General features: G+C 45.1%; 1 protein-coding gene across 2 annotated transcripts in view; it reads left to right on the top strand.

Moving 5' to 3' along the window:
• The window catches only part of ASTN1 (astrotactin 1), a 352052-nt gene extending 332639 nt beyond the window's left edge, over nucleotides 1–19413 (top strand). For both annotated transcript variants that reach the window (XM_027565413.1, XM_027565414.1), the window contains exons 22-23: nucleotides 11425–11608; nucleotides 18689–19413. In XM_027565413.1, the coding sequence (XP_027421214.1) occupies nucleotides 11425–11608; nucleotides 18689–18926 (422 nt within the window). In that variant the 3' untranslated portion in view covers nucleotides 18927–19413. The remainder of the gene's footprint in view (nucleotides 1–11424; nucleotides 11609–18688) is intronic.
• The last annotated feature ends 3920 nt before the right edge of the window (nucleotides 19414–23333 follow it).

Here is a 23333-nt window from a genome sequence, read left to right as displayed (position 1 = left end):
CTTTCACAGCATCATCTTTCAGGATTTGGAATAGCTCAACTGGAATTCTATCACCTCCACTAGCTTTGTTCGTAGTGATGCTTTCTAAGGCCCACTTGACTTCACATTCCAGGATGTCTGGCTCTAGGTCAGTGACCACACCATCAATATTATCTGGGTCGTGAAGATCTTTTTTGTACAGTTCTTCTGTGTATTCTTGCCATCTCTTTTTAATATCTTCTGCTTTTGTTAGGTCCATACCATTTCTGTCCTTTATTGAGCCCATCTTTGCATGAAATGTGCCTTTGGTATCTCTGAAGAGATACCTAGTCTTTCCCATTCTGTTGTTTTCCTCTATTTCTTTGCATTGATTGCTGAAGAAGGCTTTCTTATCTCTTCTTGCTATTCTTTGGAACTCTGCATTCAGATGTTTATATCTTTCCTTTTCTCCTTTGCTTTTTGCTTCTCTTCTTTTCACAGCTTTTGTAAGGCCTCCCCAGACAGCCATTTTGCTTTTTTGCATTTCTTTTCCATGGGAACGGTCTTGATCCCTGTCTCGTGTACAATGTCACGAACCTCATTCCATAGTTCATCAGGCACTCTATCTATCACATCTAGGCCCTTCAATCTATTTCTCACTTCCAATGTATAATCATAAGGTATTTGATTTAGGTCATACCTGAATGGTCTAGTGGTTTTCCCTATTTTCTTCGATTTAAGTCTGAATTTGGCAATGAGTTCATGGTCTGAGCCACAGTCAGCTCCTGGTCTTGTTTTTGCTGACTGTACAGAGCTTCTCCATCTTTGGCTGCAAAGAATATAATCAATCTGATTTTGGTGTTGACCATCTGGTGATGTCCATGTGTAGAGTCTTCTCTTGTGTTGTTGGAGGATGGTGTTTGTTATGACCAGTGCATTTTCTTGGCAAAACTCTTTTGTCTTTGCCCTGCTTCATTGCATATTCCAAGGCCAAATTTGCCTGAAACACCTCCAGGTGTTTCTTGACTTCCTACTTCTGCATTCCAGTCCTCTATAATGAAAAGGACATCTCTTTTGGGTGTTAGTTCTAAAAGGTCTTATAGGTCTTCATAGAACCATTCAACTTCAGTTTCTTCAGCGTTACTGGTTGGGGCATAGGGGTACCACAAGCTGGCCTGTGTGGTACACCTCAAATCACGCCAGCTGCCTCAAGTTGGTTATGAGTTGACAGAATCCCACAATGTTCAAGGGGTGATGCCATGGTAATGCAAAATCACACTGGGAAGAGAGACCTAAACCTACTTTATTTATTTAAAAAAATATTTTATCTATCTATTTACTTTGGCTGCGCTGGGTCTTCTAGTTGAAGAGAGCGGTGGCTGCTCTTTGGCTGTGGTGCGTGGGCTTCTCTGGCTGTGGAGCAGACTCTAGGGCTTGCAGGCCTCCGTAGTTGCAGCACGTGGGCTCAGTAGTTGCTGCCCTCAGGCTCTAAAGCTTGGGCTCAGCAGTTGTGGGCTTAGCTGCTCTGAGTCATGTGGGATCTTCCTGGACTAGGGATCGAACCTGTGTCTCCTGTTGCAGGGTGGATTCTTCACCCCTGGATCACCAGGGAAGGCCTGTTGTTGTTCAGTCCCCAAATCGTGACTGACTCTTTGCAACCCCATGGACAGCAGCACACCAGGCCTCCCTGTCCCTCAGTATCTCTCAGACTTTGCCCAAGTTTCACGTTCATTGAATTGGTGATGCCATCCAACCATCTCATCTTTTGTTGCCCTCTTCTTCTTCTGCCTTCTAGGGAAACCCTAGATCTACTTAATTAGGATCCCTGATGCTGTAGCACTTTAGAACTTTTGAAAGGGAAGGACCTTCATTTACTGCCTCATTAAACATGCATCGTACTCTAAAAGCATAGTTATTTTCAACACAGAAATCTGATCATTGTAATGCCTCATCTTACAACCCTTTAATGGGTTTCCATTCTTTTCCTGATGAAGATAAAAATATGTATCAGGCATATTAGGACCTAAATAGAGGAGCCCTTGCCCACTTCTCTGGCTTCTTCTTGCCCCTGCTCCCCAGCAATCTCTGTATTTTCTGAAGCCTCACTGCGTCTCTCAGTACCTCGGCACATCATTTCCAACATGGAGGCTCTGCCTACGTTGGCCTTTGACCTCAAGTGTACTCCAGCCCCACCCCTTCCACTCATCAACTCCTCTCAGTCTACAGTTCTGAGCGAGCATCCCTGCTCCGAGCAGGGGTCCAGGGCCACAGCTCAATGCCCTCGTGGTACCATGTTTCTTTCCTTCAGAACACTTATCTCAGTTTTTTATTATAATGCCTTATTCAATGCCTGGGAGAAGGCAATGGCACCCCACTCCAGTACGCTTGCCTGGAAAATCCCATGGATGGAGGAGCCTGGAAGGCTGCAGTCCACGGGGTCGCTGAGGGTCGGACATGACTGAGTGACTTCACTTTCACTTTTCAGTTTCATGCATTGGAGAAGGAAATGGCAACCCACTCCAGTGTTCTTGCCTGGAGAATCCCAGGGACGGGGGAGCCTGCTGGGCTGCCGTCCAAGGGGTCACACAGAGTCGGACACGACTGAAGCGACTTAGCAGCAGCAGCAGTATTCAATGCCTGTCTTCCTCATTAGTCAGTGAGTTCCCTGAGAGCAGAGTTCTGCTCACAATGGGGTCCCTAACACTCAGAAAGCAACATGCTGACCAACTGGTTCCAGAAAACTTAGACTGTGGAGTCGGACCATGCAAGGTCAAGTTTCTGCTCTGCCATCTAACTACTTGACCCTGAGCAGGTTATTTCACTCCATGCCTCAGCTTATTACTCTGTAAAATGGAGTGGGGATTATGATACCCTAGGTAATTAGTTTCCAGTGAGATTTCAATAAGCCTTTGACTGTGTGGATCACAACAAACTATGGAAAATTCTGAAAGAAATGGGAATACCAGACCACCAGTAGTCATGTATGGATGTGAGAGTTGGACTATAAAGAAAGCTGAGTGCTGAAGAATTGATGCTTTTGAACTGTAGTGTTAGAGAAGACTCTTGAGAGTCCCTTGGACTGCAAGGAGATCCAACCAGTCCATCCTAAAGGAGATCAGTCCTGGGTGTTCACTGGAAGGACTGATGTTGAAGCTGAAACTCCAATACTTTGGCCACCTCACACGAAGAGTTGACTCATTTGAAAAGACGCTGATGCTGGGAAAGATTGAGGGCGGGAGGAGAAAGGGATGACAGAGGATGAGATGGTTGAATTGTGTCACCGACTCAACGGACATGAATTTGAGCAAGCTCCGGGAGTTGGTGATGGATGGGGAGGCCTGGCGTGCTGCAGTTCATGGGGCCACAAGGAGTGAGACACAACTGAGCAACTGAACTGAACTGAACTGATAGTTCAGTAAGTAAATTTATGTAACTTTTTAAAAAAATTATTGGAGTATAATTGATTTATAATGTTGTGTTAGTTTCAGATGTACAGCAAGGTGATCAGTTATACGTATACATAGATCCATTCTTTAGGTTCTTTTCCCACATAGGCTATTGCAGACTATTGAGTAGAGTTCCCTGTGCTATATGGTAGGTCTTTATTCATTATCTACTTTATATATACTAGTGTGTATATATAAAGTGTATATATAAAGTCGACCCCAATCTTCGCATTTATCCCTCCTCCCTCTTATCCTGTGGTAATTCCCATTTTGCTTATAATGTTAAATTAGATATTTAGAGGGTTATTATGTAAAAGACAGAAAACCTTCCTTTGTCTCTCAATGCTAATGAAGAGAAGACCTCTATTAGAAAATAGTTTTCAGCTATATATCAAAATAATTCCCCCTGTCAGGACTGTTGGTCTTCACTGAGATGTTGTGGCTGACTGGAGACCTTTAAGTATAAGACCAATGTGCTTCTCTCTGGAGCAAATGCTGCCTGGCTTGTAAGGTGTGGACAGAATGAGTTTTGAACATCTGAGAAATCCCTCCATGATGAAAGCATAATCTGAGGTGGAATATCCTTAGAGGAGAGACTGGGGAGGACCCATGGCACCCTTACCTTATCATCTCTTGATTTCTTACTCCAAGCCAGAGCAGGGACAGATGGTGAGAAGGTGCCCCAGTTCTTTCTGTTTTGGAGACTTTGCCAGTGTCCTTGCTGGCAGCAGCAGGCACCCTGGACTTCCTTGCTGAGTAGGCAGTGGGCTGGTTGACATCAGTGGGTGATCAGCAGGTAGGCGAGATGCCTCATAATGCCACCTGCAGGAAGAGATGGATAGAGCAACTCTGGAATAAAGAGTAGGACTTCCCAGGTGGCACTAGCAGTCAAGAACCCACCTGCCACTGCAGGAGTCATTAAAGAGACAGGTTTGATCCCTGGGTCAGGAAGATCCCCTGGAGGAAGGCATGGCAACCCACTCCAGTATTCTTGCCTGGAGAATCCCATGGACAGAGGAGCCTGGCAGGCTACAGTCCATGGGGTCACAAAGACCTGGGCACGACTGAAGCAATTTAGCATGTACACGAGGTAGAGTAATCAGCCAGGGAGAGACCCCTGTACTATTTCTCTGTGGGGCTTCTTTGTGTTAATTCTAGTACCCAAAGCATATCAAAATATGCTTCTGATCATTTGTGCTCCCTGGCAAAGAAGACTTTCTGAAACCCCAGCAGCGTAGCTGAGAGTACAAGAGGCAATTTAATGCTGAGAGAATGAAATAATGTTTCCAGGTCCTGTTATCCTTCAGCCAGGAAGGAGTCCTGTACAGAGCAGGTATGGAGATTAATGAATTAGACTAATTAAGGGCATCCTTGCAAATTAGTACTGGCCTAGCAGTTATCCAAAAAAAACAAAAAAATGCTTTGCGTTCTTCAAACCCAGATGGTGATCATAAATATAACTCACTTGAGTGGAGTTTACAACTAGTAACAAATGGGAATTACCTTTTAAGTGACCCAGAGCATGACCTCAGCTCCTAATTATCTAATAGAAAGCCAGACTCTATTTCTTATATGATCATTTTCCTAAACTAGGAATTCTTCTATGAAGAATTTTAGAACCTCATGACTGTAAAGCCTTTGACCAAAAAAGTTTCTACCAGTAAAACCACCCTTCTCCTAGCAGGAAAGGCTATGTTCAGTAATAAGATCAACTTAGTCTCTAGGTTTGGGGTGCGGCCTTATAGGAGTTCTTCACTAAGCAAAGGCTAGTTCTGATCCATCTTTCCTCCAGCATCCATCCTCCTCTCCTGATGTCAAGCATAAATCCTATCCATTTCTTCATTGCTACTTCCACAGCCATTTATTCATTAATAACACACCCTGGTATTAGATGCTAAAGAAACAAAAAGAACAAGGCTCAGAATCTATTTGCAAGAATTCTGTCATCAGATTTCTGAATTTATCAAATAAAACAGCTTATTTCAAGCCCTTCCTAAATATCTGACTTAGGCTTTAGCGGGGAAAAAAATCCCTTGCCTCATGGAGACTATGTTTAAGCAGGGATGACAAAGCAAAAAACCAAAAAAAAAGTTGGGAAAATAAATACTGTGTCAGATAGTGACATATGTTATGGAGACATGCAAGCAGGGGAATGGTTTAAGAGCTGCAGAGAGTAGAATTTCAACTAGAGTGGGCTGGGAAGCAGCTGAGGAAGGAAGACACACAGAAGTCTGGGGGAGGGGCCTTCTGCAGGTTTCAGCCATCGTAGGGATATGGAGGGAAGGAAGAGTGTGCCAAGGTCAAGGGCGAAGGGAGAGTTGGTTGCCATGTAGCCGTGCTGGTCCCAGAGGAAGTAAGAAAGTTTTGAGAGAGTGAATTAGTATAGAACGTGGTGGTCAAAGAGTGGTCCATACCAGCAACAGCAGCACCACCTGGGAGCTCATTGGAAATGCAGACACTCAGGTTCTATCTGAGACCTACTGGATCAGGAACTCTAGTGGGAACCAGAAACCTGGGCTTTCACAAGCCCTCCTGGCTGTGAATCAAGTTTAGTTCTCAAGTTTGAGAATCCCTGGTGTGAAGGAAGCACAGAGCAGCATAGAGAGAGAGAGGCGGGGGAGGGGACAGGCAGACTTGGAGGATGCGGGGGAAGGGACTTTGCAGTTTGGACAGTGCTAAGAAGCAGAGAAGGCAGTGGCACCCCACTCCAGTACTCTTGCCTGGGAAATCCCACGGATGGAGGAGCCTGGCAGGCTGCAGTCCATGGGGTCTCGAAGAGTCGGACACGACTAATCGGACACGACTAAGTGACTTCACTTTCACTTTTCAGTTTCATGCATTGGAGAAGGAAATGGCAACCCACTCCAGTGTTCTTGCCTGGAGAATCCGAGGGATGGCAGAGCCTGGTGGGCTGCCGTCTATGGGGTCGCACAGAGTCGGACAAGAGTGAAGCGACTTAGCAGCAAGAATGCAAAGCAGGGGACCTGGATTTGATCCCTGGGTTGGGAAGATCCCCTGGGGGAGGGCATGGCAACCCACTTCAATATTCTCACCTGGAGAATCCCCATGGACAGAGAAGCCTGGTGGGCTAGTCCATGGGGTCGCAAAGAGTCAGACACGACCGAGTGACTAAACACAGCATGCCAGAATGACAAAGATAAAAAGCCAGTTGGGATTCATGGTCCTCAAATTTTCATGTGAAATTCTATGGTCAATTACATCAGTGCAGGGACAGACCGGGGTTTTAGGTAGTTCCCCACCAAAACAATGAAACTGATGACTTAGGACCTCCATTCAGGAGACTTTCATCACAGCAGCCAAGGAAGCCATTGCAGAAGGGATAGATGCTTCCCAGGATGCTTATTTCTTAGTAAAAAGAGCAACCACTGCTGGGGGATAAGAAAGCTCCCTCCTGCCCTTGGAGTCACTCCTTTTCATTTAAATAAGACTATTTCCCCCTGCCCCGCTCTTGCCCTGTGTTTCAATCTCTGTCTCATGGCACTGGGAAAAACATGATCAAGTAGAGACCCAGTAACAGTGATTTTTTAAAAATAATATCTAGTGTTGTCCAGCTCTCTCCCTCCCTCACTTCCAAACACCATGGGTGATCACGTGTTTCAGATCTGCTGGCCACCATATCTGGGGAGCTTCTGTGCTGCTGTTCCCTCTCCCTGGTCTGCTCTGCCACAGATGTCCCCAGCTCATTCTCTCCGCTTCTCCAAGCCTCAGCTTGATTGTCATCTTTCCAGTGATTCCCTCATATTTAAAATTGCAGTGCCTCATCCAGCACTCCCAGTCTTCCTTCTCCTGTTTTACTTTTTAACACACCGTATTTTACTTATATATTATGTCTATTGCTTCACTGAACGCGTCTTACCACCAGACTGTATCCTAAAATGAGAACTTTTATCAAAGTTTCTCCCTTATGTAGCCCAAGTACATAGAAGAATGTCAAGCATGTGGTAAGCACTCAGTTAAAAATGTTTTAGAATGAATCAATGAGTCAGTAAATGTGTACTTGCTCCTTCCAGACATCATGTAAAAGAAAGGCTTTACATTCATCATCACTTTTAGCCTCACAGTACTCTTGGAAGATATGCATTATTGATCATCAATGAACAAACAAGGAAACTAAAACCCAGAGAGGTTAAGTAACTTGTCCAAGGTCACACAGCCAGTGGAGCCCAACTCCATTCGGTGCTATGGTGCCTGTTCTAAAACCATAACTTTGGGCCTGAGGCCTTTAATCCCAACCCTGTTGATTTATTCTGCTGCCCAGGAGTTCTTAACTCCCTTCTCTCTCTCTTTTTTTTTTCTTTTTTGTGATGAGGCTGCATATGTTGACATGTTGCCATCTCTTCACTGGCATTTTAACTATTCCTGAACACCCTGCATGTCAAGAGAGGAAAGACCCATATGTATTTTGGATAGCTCAAGACTTCTGGGAAGCTGAAAGCTGGGTAAATGATAACCAAAAATACCTTAGAGTCTTTAACATTCTTTGAGTTAGTGAATTCCTCAGATGCTTTGAAAACTAATGAAACAATATCCATAAATTCCCTCAGTGGAGCTAGGAAGAGCCAGAAATACTCAGTCTCTAGAAGCCTAGCATGTAGATCTTTCTGAATATAGCATCCCATTTACTGATGTAGGCTTTTAAGCACACCCTGGAGTTAGGTTACCTTGGTTTTAGGAGATTTATCATGGAACCTGGGCCTATCTCACCTGGTCTCGGACACAAATGCTGATGCTAACGGCCTTCTCTAGTTGGATATTACTGTTGTGTTGGGAGAATAGTAAATATGCCGGAAAACACCTTCTCGTCATCACTGTTCCTCAGCAGAATGTCACCACCAGGGCCGGAGCCTGGGATGCTATGTCCCATCACCAGAAATAAGAATAGACTGACATCAGTAAAAGGGAGAAGGAACCCCAGACCTCCCTGTCGGGGCCCTGATCTCATCACATGCGTTTTCCTCTATAGGTCATCCTTCTCTATGTGCGCACTCCCTGTCTCCCATTGAACACAGCACAGCTCTTAGGATAGTCCCTCTGCTTCTTTCCATCCCTACTGCAGAAATGACAGACTTCCTGCATATTGACTCAACTCTTTCTCATGTAGCATCTATGGGTCAGCCAGGGAAATGTCCTCTGCCAGAAGTAATCACTCCAGAAAACATCCCCCAAGACCCTGCCTCCTGCATGTTAAATTGGTTAAACACTGCCATCCCCTGAACATTGATACAAGAGAGCAATGGGAGATAGATAACATTTTCAACCCTGACTCCAGCCCACACGGGCTATGCAACCTTGGGCAGACAACCTGGCCTCTGTGACTGTCCTCATTTGTAGGACAAGAACATTCATAATCATTGTGCAGTGCTCGTGTGAGGATTAGAATTCATAGGTGTAACGTTCTTGGCAGTCAATAGGCTGTTAACAAATACCAGAGCTGTTTATAATCTATATAATTTTATTTATATTCTTTATATTCTATTAATATATAATAAATAACAGAGATCTTTATAGTCTAAATCACTGTCCACTTTATTTCTTGGTCTTATTTTAACAACCTGATAATTTTAAAGTCCTGAAAATCCAAATGAATTTCTGGACTAAAATTATTTTTATTGCAGCTAAAGATGCTGGTTACAAGGGTTTAACTGCTAATGGGTTGGTATAACCTGGTCTGGAGATACATCACCAGAAACCCTCCCCCAAAATAGACTCAAATGACTCCCAAAGTCATGAATTTCACCCATTGAGCTAACATTTTTGAATCTATTACAGTGTCTAGCCTTATTCTGGACTTCCTTGGCGGCTCAGATGGTAAAGTGTCTGTCTACAATGCGGGAGACCAGGGTTCAATCCCTGGTTTGGGAAGATCCACTAGAGAAGGAAATGGCAATCCACTCCAGTACTATTGCCTGGAAAATCCCATGGACAGAGGAGGCTGGTAGACTACAGTCCATGGGGTTGCAAAGAGTCGGACATGACTGAGCGACTTCACTTACTTACTTAGCCTTATTCTGGCCACTCAAGACACTAAAGAAGTAATATCTGGCTCCTGGACAATGAGCAGGATAGAATAAAAAATGAAATCACTGCAGTGTTTGGGCAGAGGTAAAAATTGTAGTCATTCCAACCCAGGAAACTCACAATGATGGCTCTGTCGTTACCAGCAGCCTTGAATTCATTTGAAATTTTGAGAAGGAATCAGGGCATTTTGGCCAACAGGGAGTCAGGTGGGCAAAGTCTGACTTCGAGGCCTGAAGAGCTTGGCTTCTCCGTCCCCAGATTTATCTCTGGGTCCAAGACAAAGCATTGCTTTCCCAGTAATCAGTTCCCAGCCGTTTAGGAAGGAAGTGTGAACAAATGTCCTTTCTGACAGGTTTAAAGAGAAAGTATTTAATGATAAAGTGCTTTGAGCTCCCCAGGAAAGAATGCCAAGACTACACAAAATCACTGCCACTCTGCCACATCACCAGCTTTGGGCTTATCAATGCATACCCTGGAGGCAGAAATCTAAGGGGTATAAATTAAAGCAAAAGATCACTCGTTTGGAACTGCGGAATGCACTGGATTCAATTCAGCACAGATCCAGCACCGCAAGCTTGCCTTCCCAGCTGTCTGGGTGGCCCTAGCAAAGGACCTGCATTCCTGTGGCCACAGGGTCAGGTTCCCTTTGGCACTGCAGCTACTCCAGGTCTTCATGTAGCTGGAACCATGACCTGGCCGTGCCTCACTTCATCCCTGAGCCACATGCTGCTCCCCACTGCTCAGGGCTTCCACACTGCTTATGCAGAATCCCATTTGTACCCAAACTATGTGGCCTAGAGGTGCAGGGGAGTTAATGTCTCCCAGGGGCAAGTGTGAAAGTCCCGTGGACTGATCCTGGATGGGAGCTGGACGTAAAGTCTTCTTCCTTTCTCCCTGTGGAGGGACTGGTGGGAACCGGGTAGCTTCATACATCCTCTCCTGCAAAACCACCATCAGTTCCTTAGAGCAATTTCTAATATTTTACTCTGCCTCCTTTCTTGCCTCATTTCTCTCTATCCTCCCTTCTGCTTCCCTGGGACTGCATTTGCCAATACAGTATCAATCTATGAGCTTTTGCCTCCGGCTCTGTATTTTTAGGAAACATGGGTGAAGACAAAGAAAATTATCACTGCAGTTCACCTTAGAGTGATTCTGTTTGAAGCCTTTCATTTTATAGACGAGAAAACTGAAACTTGATGGAGCAGAAATAAAGTAAATTACTCAAACCACTTTTCTCCAGGCTTTAGGTTGAGTATTCTTTAAGTATCAAACACACACACATATACACATGCATATATATCCAAATACACACTTATATGCATATATACACATACATGCTTATATTTATAATCATTTATATATATATATACACAAAAGTGATTTATATGTATATAAATATATACATATATATACATATATACATATATATATATATATATTTATATAGGCTTTCTCAGAGAAGGCGATGGCACCCCACTCCAGTACTCTTGCCTGGAAAATCCCATGGTCAGAGGAGCCTGGTAGGCTGCAGTCCATGGGGTCGCTCAAAGTCGGACAGGACTGAGCGACTTCACTTTCACTTTTCACTTTCATGCATTGGAGAAGGAAATGGCAACCCACTCCAGTGTTCTTGCCTGGAGAATCCCAGGGACAGGGGAGCCTGGTGGGCTGCCGTCTATGGAGTCGCCAGAGTTGGACACAACTGAAGTGACTTAGCAGCAGCAGCAGCAGCATGGGCTTCCTAAGAGATGCTGGTTCAATCCCTCATTCAGGAAGACTCCCCTGGAGAAGGGTGTTGCAGCCCACTCCTGTTTTCTTGCCTGGAGAAGTCCCATGGACAGAGGAGGCTGGCGGGCTACAGTACACAGGGTCACAAAGAGTCAGACACAACTGAAGCAACTTAGCGTGCGTGCACACACACACACACCCCGACACACACATATATAAAATCTTATTTATGTGCCTTTTCTCCCCTTGTCAGAAATAGCAGACAAGATCTACAATCTCTTCAATGGCTATACCAGTGGGAAGGAGCAGCAGACGGCCTACAACACGCTTCTGGATCTGGGCTCCCCAACTCTCCATCGAGTCCTCTACCACTATAACCAGCATTATGAGAGTTTTGGAGAATTCACCTGGCGGTGTGAGGATGAATTGGGCCCCAGGTAATCAATAAGCTTCATCGTCTCTTTTATAGACCTCAGCTCTTGGAAACGTTGTACCTCTTCCACTGTAATACTGCCTTCATGAATTTGCAGATATCCTGGATGAGCCTAGGTGCCTGGAGAAGTAGGTCCCATGCTTTTAGGCAGCTCAGTTCATACAGATTCGTTATGGATAAGCTGTATTAAGGAGTCAAGTCATGAATGCATTTCCTGAACTCTGAAAAAAAACCTTTGCCCTTAAGCTGTTTTACCCATTCTTTATCATGCTGATGCAGCATTCCAAAGGCTAAACTGTAGGAGCCAAAAGCTTAGTCTTTTGAAAGAAAATTAGAAATTTTATTGAAGGGGTTATCCAAAAAATTCATTGTATATGAACTTTGCAGGTGTTATGTGCATATACAGATTTATTTTTTAAATTAGTTGATCAGTTAATTTTTATTTTTGGCTGCACTGGATCTTCGTTGCTTTGGGAGGGCTTTCTCACGTTGCAGAGAGCAGGGACTGCTCTTCCTCGCAGCGCGCGAGCTTCTCGTTGCGGTGGCTTCTTCTGTGGCGGAGCACGGGCTCTAGGGCACGGGCCTCAGTAGTGGTGGCACAAGGACTTAGTTGCCCCGTGACACATGGGATCTTCCTGGGCCAAGGATCCAGCCGGTGCCCCCTGCACTGGCAGGCGGATTCTTAACCACTGGACCACCAGGGTAGTCCATACAGATATATTTTGAGCTAAATTCTGTGTTCTCTTGAAAGGCAGAGTAGGGATAGCCAATGACCCACCCTGGCATCTAACTTGGCCAAAGTTGGGATAATGTAGTGTTTGTCAAACTACCATGGCCCCGAGGCTACAACTTCCTAAACTTCCTCTGCTTTTAGGTTATATAACTCAAGAGATAGGTTATATATACCAAATCAGATTGATTATATTCTTTGCAGCCAGAGATGGAGAAGCTCTATACAGTCAGCAAAGCAAGACCTGGAGCTGACTGTAGCTCAGATCATCGGCTCCTTATTGCAAAATTCAGGCATAAATTGAAGAAAATAGGGAAAACCACTAGGCCATTCAGGCATGACCTAAGTCAGATCCTTTGTGATTTTACAGTAGAGGTGACACATAGATTCAAGGGATTAGAGCTGGTAGACAGAGTGCCTGAAGAACCATGGATGGAGGTTCACAACATTGTATAGGAGGCGGTGACCAAACCCATCTCAAAGAAAAAGAAATGCAAGAAGGCAAAGTGGTGTCTGACGAGGCCTTACAGATAGCTGAGAAAAAGAAGAGAAGGGAAAGATATACCCACTGAATGCAGAGTTCCAGAGAATAGCAAGTGGAGATAAGAAAGCCTTCTTATGTGAACAGTGCAAAGAAATGGAGGAATACAGTAGAAAGGGAAAATCTAGAGATCTCTTCTAGAAAATTGGAAATACCAAGGGAACATTTCATGCAAGGATGGGCACAATATAGGACAGAAACAGAAAGGACCTAACAGAAGCAAAAGAGATTAAGAAGAGGTGGCAAGAATATGCAGAAGAACTATTTAAAAAAAAAAGGTCTTGGATAATCAAGATAGTATGGTCACTCACCTAGAGCCCGACATCCTGGAATGTGAAGTCAAGTGGGCCTTAGGAAGCATTACTACAAACAAAGCTAGTGGAGGTAATGGAATTCCAGTTGAGCTATTTCAAATCCTGAAAGATGATGCTGTGAAAGTGCTACACTCAATATGCCAGCAAATTTGGAAACTCAACAGTGGCCACAGGACTGGAAAAGGTCAGTTTTCACTTCAATCCCAAAGAAAGGCAATGCCAAAGAATGCTCAAACTACTGCACAATTGCACTCATCTCACATGCTAGGAAGGTAATTCTCAAAATTCTCCAAGTGAGGCTTCAATAGCCTCACTTCAGCAAACTGAGAACTTCCAGACGTATAATCTGGATTTAAAAAAGGCAGGGGAACCAGAGATCAAATTGCCAACATCTGTTGGATCATAGAAAAAGCAAAGGAATTCCAGGAAAGCATCTCTACTTCTGCTTCACTGACTATGCTAAAGTGTTTGACTATGTGGATCACAACAAACTGGAAAATTCTTAAAGAAACGGGAATGCCAGAGCACCTTACCTGTCTCCTGTGAAACTTTTATGCTGAAGCAACAGTTAGAACTGGACTTGGAACAACAAACTGGTTCCAAATTGGGAAAGGATTACATCAAGGCTGTATATTGTCACCTTGCTTATTTAACTTCTATGCAGAGTACATCATGTGAAATGCCAAGCTGAATGACTCACAAGCTGGAACCAAGATTGCTGGAAGAAATATCAACAACCTTAGATACATAGATGATACCACTCTAATAGCAGAAAGCAAAGAGGAACTAAAGAGCCTCTTGATGAGGATGAAAGAGGAGAGTAAAAAGCCAGCTTAAAACTCAACATTCAAAAAACTAAGATCATGACATCCAGTCCCATCATTTCATGCAAATGGATGAGGATTGTGGAAACAGTGACAGATTTTATTTTCTTGGGCTCCAAAATCACTGTGGATGATGACTGCAGCCATGAAATTAAAAGATGCTTGCTCCTTGAAAGGAAAGCTATGACAAACCTAGATGGCATATTGAAAAGCAGAGATACCACTTTGCTAGCAAAGGTCCATATAGTCAAAGCCATGGTTTTTCCAGTAGTCATGCATGTATGTGAAATTTGGACCATAGTCATGCCTGGATGTGAGAGTTGAGCTGTGATGAAGACTGAGTGCTGAAGAATTAATGCTTCTGAACTGTGGTGCTGGAGAAGACTTTGAGAGACCCTTGGACAGCAAGGAGATCAAACCAGTCAATCCTAAAGGAAATCAACCCCGGATATTTATTGAAGGACTGATGCTGAAGCTCCAATATTTTGGCCACCTGATGCTGACTTATTGGAAAAGACCTTCATGCTGGGATTGAGGGCAGGAGAAGAGGGTGACAGAGGATGAGATGGTTGGATGGCATCACCAACTCAATGGACGTTAATTTGAGCAAACTCCGGGAAATAGTGATGGGCAGGGAAGCCTGGCATGCTGCAGTCCATGGGGTCGCAAAGAGTTAGACAGAATTTAGCGACTGAACAAAAACAACAACGCAGATAGAGTTCTTGGAAAGAGAGGAATGGGGGGAATGTGTAGAGTCCCCTTTCATCTGTTCCATTCATCATGGCTGTGCACTGCTGCTCTGAGAAGAGAAGATTTCCCTGGCAATAATGGAATTTTCAGATAGACACAGTGAAGAGGCTTTTCGTGTAGAATGTTGGGACTTCTATGTTCCCAAACTATGTAAGAGTTCATAAACGAGCAAAAATAAGGAAAGAAGGAGGGGAGAGAACAAGGAAGAGAAAGAAAAAGAGGAGAAAATAAATGAAGAAAATCAACATAGTAGTATCCTCTGGCACTCAGAATTCTTGCCTTCCTGCCAATGAGATGAACAAAGGTATCACGCAGAGGTTATCCCAACCATCTGGCCTCTCATCAGACTGAAGGGTGACTTGGCCTCACGGTTTCTCTTGTGACCTGAAATTATAAACTCTCTTAGGAGACCCTCATGTAGGACATCTGTCCTCCACCACCTATTCTCTTACTTTTGAAGGAAGGAGAGAATTTAGGATTATCTTCCTAAAATAAAATGATTTTATGTGTAAGATCAGGAAGAATCTTTTGGCATTCCATAAACTATTTCCTGAAATTTATGACGGTTGATAGTCCTTGGGTAAACAGATGCCATGGCTATGGATGGGATGCAGACAGCACTATATAAGGGCCTTTTAATTTGTTTTGTCTCAGTTTTGGTAAAAAGCAAACCCTGGGTTAGAAAGTAGATACATATTAAGAAATATCTTCCTTGTTCCATACCTTACCCTTACTCCTGCCCTCATTATTACTCATAATGGGTATCATCCCTTCTCTCCAGCTCTGTCCCCCTTTCCCTCTGTGCTCGCTGCTTTCCTTTTGGTTTCCTGCTCCCTGCCTTCTTCTCTCTGACATTTGTGGAGTGTGCATATATGCAGTTCTTTGTCAGGAAATGTAAATGTCACAATTTGAATAGCACTAACCTTGCATGCATCATCTCGATGGAAGGCAGTATGGATTGCTTTTAAAATTTCTCTCTTGTAACTCAAGAGTCAGAAGGAAAATTGGTTAATGAAAGTGAGCAGGGGAAAAAAAAGTAGATCTCACTGTAAAGTAAGGCCTGCTGCTGACTTGACACTCTTCTCAAAACTCTTCCCAGAAGATTCTCTCATGTGTAATATTGGGTTTTCAAGGCTATATATTAGGGGGAAATTGTAGTTTCATTATCCCATGGAAAATAAAATTTTATTTTTCAGTGTTATGGATCCGAGGGAGAACCACAGGAAACAACAAGTCTCTTGCCTTGAGATGCATCAACCCACTTTCGAGTTAGCTGTGAGAATGAACAGAAAAGGGTCGGTGGGTACATGTGTCCTGCAAGCAAGGAGAAAGGATTGGTTCAATTCAATCCGGTTGCATCCAAATTCACGGAGGCCTCCAGATTGAGTTGAGAGTTGAACTATCTTGAGGACAGCATTGGTTGCCTCACTCTTAAGAAAGAAGAAAGCTGCAGGCTCTGAGATAGTCAAGGGCAGACCCAAATTAATTATTTTCTTTTTTTAAGCGAGTGATGATAATAGCCACAAAACTCCATGGGCTAATTGAATCCATTTGTTTGAAAGAATGGCTAGGATGTGTTCCTTTATCCATCTCCTCAAGATGCAGATGCAGAGGCTGCCCTTCGGTCTTCCTTCCCTCGCCCTTCATCCACCTCCCAAGAATGTGTCAGCAGCTAATGACATGCAGCAGGACAGATTAAGAGGAAGGCCACCAAAGACCCTGTTGCTGATGGCTTTTGGAAAGGCTGCTTGGCCAAACGGCAGAGGCTGATGGGCAGAGGAGAGACAATCTGAATAAGATGTGACTTAGTGGGCAGAGTGTTTATTTGATTTTCTCTGACCCACCACTGAAGTGGGAGAAGATGCAGCTGGCCCCCGATGACCTCACACTCCAACGGCCCCTTGACTTTGCTGCCGCAGCTCAATACCTTGCCTCCAACATCATCCCCCCCACAATCCCTCACTTGCCCTCCTAGGAATGCGGTGAGCTCACCCCTGTTGTGCTCAGAGCCAGGACGGAAGAAGAGGCTTGAAATGAACGTGCTTCTTGTTCTTGAGAGCTCATTCTAAACTCAACGTGTAAACTTCCAGTTTCTGGAGAGAGTTGTGGACTGAATTAGAAAAGAGATGATTCCTCCCATGTAAATACCGCAAGGGGTCCTGCTCCCTGAGCTTTCCAGAACAGATTTTACAGCTTTGCATGGGCTTGTTGGAATAAGAGACTATTCCTTCATGGGTCTCTGGTCACCCGTGGGTTTTGGAAGAAGGGAAAGAACAGAGCTAAATGAAGGGGACCCCATTCCTTCATTTATTCCTAAGTGTTCAGAGTCAAAGCCAGTGTGGGCTGAAAACTGGTTATCAGGGGGTCCTGTCTCTAACATCAGAAGTGGAGGCCAGGGAGAAGCTGTACACCGATTAACAAGATCGTGGTGACAGCCAGCTTCCCCGGGCTACATGCAGGATCCCACTCTCTATTCTTAGCCCTGTGGGATCACTCCTTTCTAGCATGTGTGAACCTGGGGAGACCTTGCCCTCCTCTGTCTGGTTCTCTGGTTCTGGTTCTGGTTCTCTGGATCTGCAACAGCTCAGGTGCTATCTCATCACCTCCTTGTCTTCCTGCTCTTTGGATGGGGGCCTCCTGACTTTAGAGGGGGATTACAAAACAGAGCAGGCACTCACCTGGGGATTAATTAGGTGATGTGTGCTACTGAGAGTCTGCATTTTCCCAAAGAATGACCCTGTGTAGTATGCACTGAGGACTTTATTGTTGGCGCCCTTATCACACTATAATTACCTTCAGACAGGCATAATTAGTTACATTTGATATCCCCCGAGTGCAATATATTGGCTGCTTCTACTCAGTTCAGAAATAGCCTTGAAAAGGGAAATATCCAGTCAAACATATTATGTTTGTCATTTAATGATGATAAATTACTGGCTTTAAAGTAAATTGATCTGACTTGCCTTTCAAAACTGACAACTCTATGATTTTAAGAGGGCATGAATTTCTAAAGTATTAGTCATTTTTTCTTATTTGTCCTCATTGCGTTTTGTTTCTTTGTTTCATCTCGGTGCCCTACTTTGCTCACCCGGCCTTATTAATTAATTATTTCACTCATTCATTTTTCCCTTACTTATGTTTTTTTATTGGAGGATAATTGCTTTACAATATCGTGTTGGTGTCTGCCATACATCAACATGAGTCAGCCACAGGTATACATATGTCCCCTCCCTCCTGAACCCACCCTCCCATTTCCCACCCCATCCCACCCCTCTAGGGCATCATTCCACAGAGCACTGGGTTGAGCTCCCTGTGTCACACAGCAATTCCCACTTGCTATCTATTCTCCATATGGTAATGTATGTTTCCACGCTACTCTCCCCATTCGTCCCACCCTCTCCTTCCACCCCCACTCCCATGTCTATAAATGTGTTTTCTAGGTCTGTGTCTCCATTGCTGCCTTGCAAATAGGTTCATCAGTATCATCTTTCTAGATTCCATAAGTAAGCATGCATTAATATACAGTATTTGTCTTTCTCTTTCTGACTTGCTTCACTCTGTGTCATAGGCTCTAGGTTCATCCACATCATTAGGACTGACTGGAATGCATTCTTTTTTATAGCTGAGTAATATTTCATTGTGTATAAATACCACAATGTATGTATCCACTCATCTGTGGATGGACATTTAGGTCGTGTCTGTGTCCTAGCTACTGTAAAAGGTGCTGCTGCGAACATCCACTCATTCTTGATGAGCATGTATGGAAGTTCCCCCCACCGGCCCGCCCCTGTTTCTAAGCATTAAACATGGAACAGTAAGCAAAACAGACTGGGCTCTGCCCTCTTGGAGCTTACAATTTCACACTATTTGTCCTTGCTGTCTTCTTGTCTTTCTAACTTAAGCATCCTCTGTGCTTGCTCCATAGGAAAGCTGGCCTCATCCTTTCTCAGCTTGGAGATCTCAGCGGTTGGTGCAATGGACTCCTCCAGGAACCCAAGATAGGCTTGCGACGCAGCTCCCTCAAGTACCTGGGCTGCCGCTACAGCGAGATCAAGCCCTATGGACTTGACTGGTCAGAGCTCAGCCGGGACCTCAGGAAGACGTGCGAGGAGCAGACCCTGAGTATCCCCTACAATGATTACGGGGACAGCAAAGACATCTAGTGCGATGATGCCAGAGAGTGGCTGCCGAAAGGAAGCAGGAGAGAGGAGGGGAATGTCTGGGTTGGCGTGCGGATTTTTAATATTTTTTAATGGAACATTCAAACCTCCACAAGCAACATCTAAACCGGGGAGAAGGTGACCCTTGCTCCCTGCGGAACTTCTTTGGTATCATGTTCTCCATCTGCGTGGTCAGTAAGCCTGCTACCCAGGGCTTCATAAATTTCTCTTTAGGGGGTTACTTTGGGGCTTGTTTTGCAGTTAGTTTGTTTTGTTCACTTTTTGTCCAAGAGGTTCATCAGAATGCTCGAGTTCTGCCATGCTTCTCGTGAAAGGGCCACTTGGTTGGTGCACCTGTGCTGAATTCCTAAGTCCCGTGCAACTAGGGACAGAGATGAGGCCAGAAAGTTGTCAGAACAGCCTCAGGCTGTACTCTCACATGTCCTCCAGAAACTCTCATGCTGGGAACCTAATCTCTGCTCACAGAGAACGACAAGAAAGCTGGGAAGGTGGCTGCTCTGTGGGTCTTGTGATTGCTCCCCAGGCCTTCCGATTGCTCTCTTCACACCTCACAGGTGAACTCAGCCTCCAAAAGCCTCCTGGCTTTTTGGGTCCTCCCTTATTTTAAGGAGATCAAACCAGTCAATCCTAAAGGAAATCAATCCTGAATATTCATTGGAAGGACTGATGCTGAAGCTGAAGCTCCAATACTTTGGCCACCTGATGCAAAGAGTCAACTCATTGGAAAAGACCCTGGTGGTAGGAAAGATTGAAGCAGGAGGAGAAGACAACAGAGGATTCGATGGTTGGATGGTGTCACCGACTCAATGGACATGAGTTTGAGCAGACTTCTGGAGATGGTAAAGGATAGGGAAGCCTGGTGTGCTGCAGTCCATGGGGTCGCAAAGAGTCAGACAGGACTGAGCTACTGAACAATAACAATCTTTTAAGACAGGACTGGAATTAAATCTCCTTCCAGAAGAACTCTGCCCTTTCCTCCTCCAAACAATATGATCTTTAAGAGGCAACATAATGTACCCGTGGAGCAGTCTACCTGGGAGTCTAGTTAACAGTCCACATTCTGTGGACTGAAACTATGAAAGTATAGTTTCTTCTTTTAAAAACTCCAGCACCTCCAGGGTGAGCTTCTCCAGACCAGCAGTACACATCACACACCTGGAATCTGTGGTCTCCACAGCCTTTATCCTGCACAGACCAGTCCTGGCTGATGCCTGCTTTGGTCAGGTGGGCTCCAGACCTCCATGGCAGTGTTGTAACGAACTGAAGTTATTACCCCTCAGAAAACCCTTCCATCCACTCCCCCACACCCCCTTTGCCAGATTTCCTTAATTATGTTGCTAGTTTTGCAAATCATTTCTCTGGATGAGAATTCCACCATTTTAACCCCCTTCTAGTTGCAGAAGCGTTAGCAGTGCTGTGTAGGTGAGCTCCCCTGACTGCAGGTAAAGATCGGGTCATTGTTTCTGCTCGGTTCCCTGAGCATTAGCACTGGCATGAATAGGTGCCCAACCAGAGGGAAACCTAGCCCCTCAGAAAGAGCTCTGCAGGGTCCTGTGGACCAGTAACGGCCTTAACTGTCCCCACACACGCACCTCAGAGGCCTGAACACGTGCTTTCAGCCAACCTGCCTTTGACCAGGACTCTGCACTTAGAAACACAAGGGAAGTAGACAAGAATCTTTAAAGCCCATTGTTGAACCCGATTGATGTTTTTCTAAATGGTTAGAATGACATGCGTGCTAAGTTGGATCAGTCGTGTCTTACTGTTTGTGATCCCATGGACTGTAGCCTGCCAGGCTCCTCTATCCTTGGGATTTTCCAGGCAAGAATACTGGAGTGGATTGTCATGCCCTCCTCCAAGGGATCGTCCTGACCCAGGGATGGAATTGGCGTCTCTATGTCTCCTGCATTGGCAGGTGGGTCTAGCACCACCTGGGAAGCCCGGTTAGAATGACAGAGCTCGTTTATTGAGTGCTTACTGTGTGCCAGACACTGCTCTAAGCACTTTACTGACAGCGGATTCTCACAGCTACTCTTTCTTACCTGCCTGAGGTACCGTATGAATTCAGGCTCCAGACTCCAGAGCACAGGATTGTAAGCCCTCACCCTCCTCAGCACTGCCTTCAGTATTGCCCGGGCCCCGCTCTCCTTGGCCCCTGCCTCCTTGGCACAGATGTGCCCGCAGTGTGGTGCAGTGGGAGGGGACACGGCACCCTCGCCCTGCAGCTGGGTGCCCTTTGGGACCTCAGGGCAGGTCACAAGTCTTCCTCGCTGGTGCCTGGGAGCGAGCCTGTGACCTCACGCCCCTCTCTTTCCACAGAAAGATGGAAAGGTTTTATATCAAGTTCTGGAATGCACCTCCAGAGCAAGGGTTGGCAGAAAACCCCGAGACACCCCTCAAGTGAAACGCCTCAAGGGTCAGTGTCTCACCTTGACCAGACAGGAAGGGGTACAGGCAGCAGAGGGGGGACCCCAGCCAATGGGGTGGGGCCTGGGAAGGCCTGGTTTTGCCCCTGCTGCCATGTCTCGGTCCTTTATTCAAGTCTCACAGGGGTTCCGCACAGCCAACGAGAGGACGTCCGGGCTGCTGCTATCTTGGGCTGGGGCAGGGCCAGGGAGTGGCATCAGGACCACCATTCCTTGTTCCTGCCCCTCCTTGTGTGTTACTGAAATGAAGCAGGCTCACACTTCCCTCCCTCTTCCTGGCCCCTCGAACAAGGTCCCTCCTTATCTTTGTCTGCTTCTCCTGCCTACGACCCTCCCCAACCCCTTCCTCTGCCTCTGCGAGCCCTTTCTCCTTCAATGTCCCCTGTGCCCTACACACACACGCACACACACACGACACAGTATATATGTATATATATATATATATATATATATATATATATACACACAACACACACGCACACACACACGACACAGTATATATATATACACAACACACACGCACACACACACACGACACACATTATATACACACACACGCACACATGCACGCGACACAGTATATATGTATATATATACACACAACACACACGCACACACACACACGACACACATTATATACACACACACGCACACACGCACACGACACAGTATATATGTATATATATATATACACACAACACACACACACACACACACACGGCACAGTATATATATATACACACAACACACACGCACACACACACGACACAGTATATATATATATATATACACACACAACACACACGCACACATAACACACACTCGACACATTATATACACACACTGCACACACATTGTACACACTCCACACAGTACACACACACCACACACTCTCAACAGAGACTGTTTACACACACACACACACATAAAGTGTGCACATACTGCAGACACACTCTCCAAACTCTACACAGTATATACACACACACACATGCACACACCACACACAACACAGTGTTTACACACACGCAGACACACTGCATGCATTATAAACTCTTCACAGTGTACACACACTACATGCACAGCACAGTGCAGACTGCATCCACATTGTACACACTCTACACACACATGCTATCCACACACTGTGTACACTGTACATATGTACCTTCTACACACACACTATAGATTACACACACTATTTACACACTACACAAATACAAGCAATAGGTACACACAGCCCCTGTGCACACACACTATATATACACACTACACATAGGCACTCACACTATATACACACACACTGCATATCCACTGTACATACACAACACACACTACAGAGAATACACACACTGCATATACTTTCTACAGACATACTGTATATATATACAGTATACACACATTATTCATGCACTACAGAAACACGCAGCATATACACAAACTGTATACACTGTACACACGGCCCCTATGCCTGGGTCCCATTTACTTTCAGTTAAGATAAGATCAGTATGAATGGAGCGGGACAGCGCGTGAGGTTCCCCCGAGGATTTCACTGGAGGATTTTGCCCGAGGAAGGCCCCTGCAGTCACAGTCCGAAACACTGCCCAGTGGGAGGAACCCATTCTGACTAGAAAGGTAATGGATGGGGCCAGTATTAAACCTCAACTTTCCAAGCTGCCAAACAGGTCTTTAGGGAGTCACTTATACCCAGCAACACGCTGCCAGCCCCAGCTCCCACGAGACCCCCGGGGGTTCCTCCTGAATGGACATGGCCCACGGTAATGGCATTAGACCTTTAACTGAGTGTGCAATCGTTTTCCATGGAGCTTGCTCCATTCATTCTTTTTAGTTCATCGTACTTCTTGATATTTGAAAATGTTCTGTTAAAAAAAACTGAGTGTGGAAAAAAACCACTTTACTACTATAGAAGGAAGGGAGATATAGTGTGACCAACTTCAGGTATAGCAGT

This window comes from Bos indicus x Bos taurus, chromosome 16, assembly GCF_003369695.1.
Source record: "Bos indicus x Bos taurus breed Angus x Brahman F1 hybrid chromosome 16, Bos_hybrid_MaternalHap_v2.0, whole genome shotgun sequence".
NCBI classification, from domain to species: domain Eukaryota; kingdom Metazoa; phylum Chordata; class Mammalia; order Artiodactyla; family Bovidae; genus Bos; species Bos indicus x Bos taurus.
The sequence above is the reverse complement of the archived record's forward strand: the minus strand, read 5'-3'. Positions and strand labels throughout refer to the sequence as shown.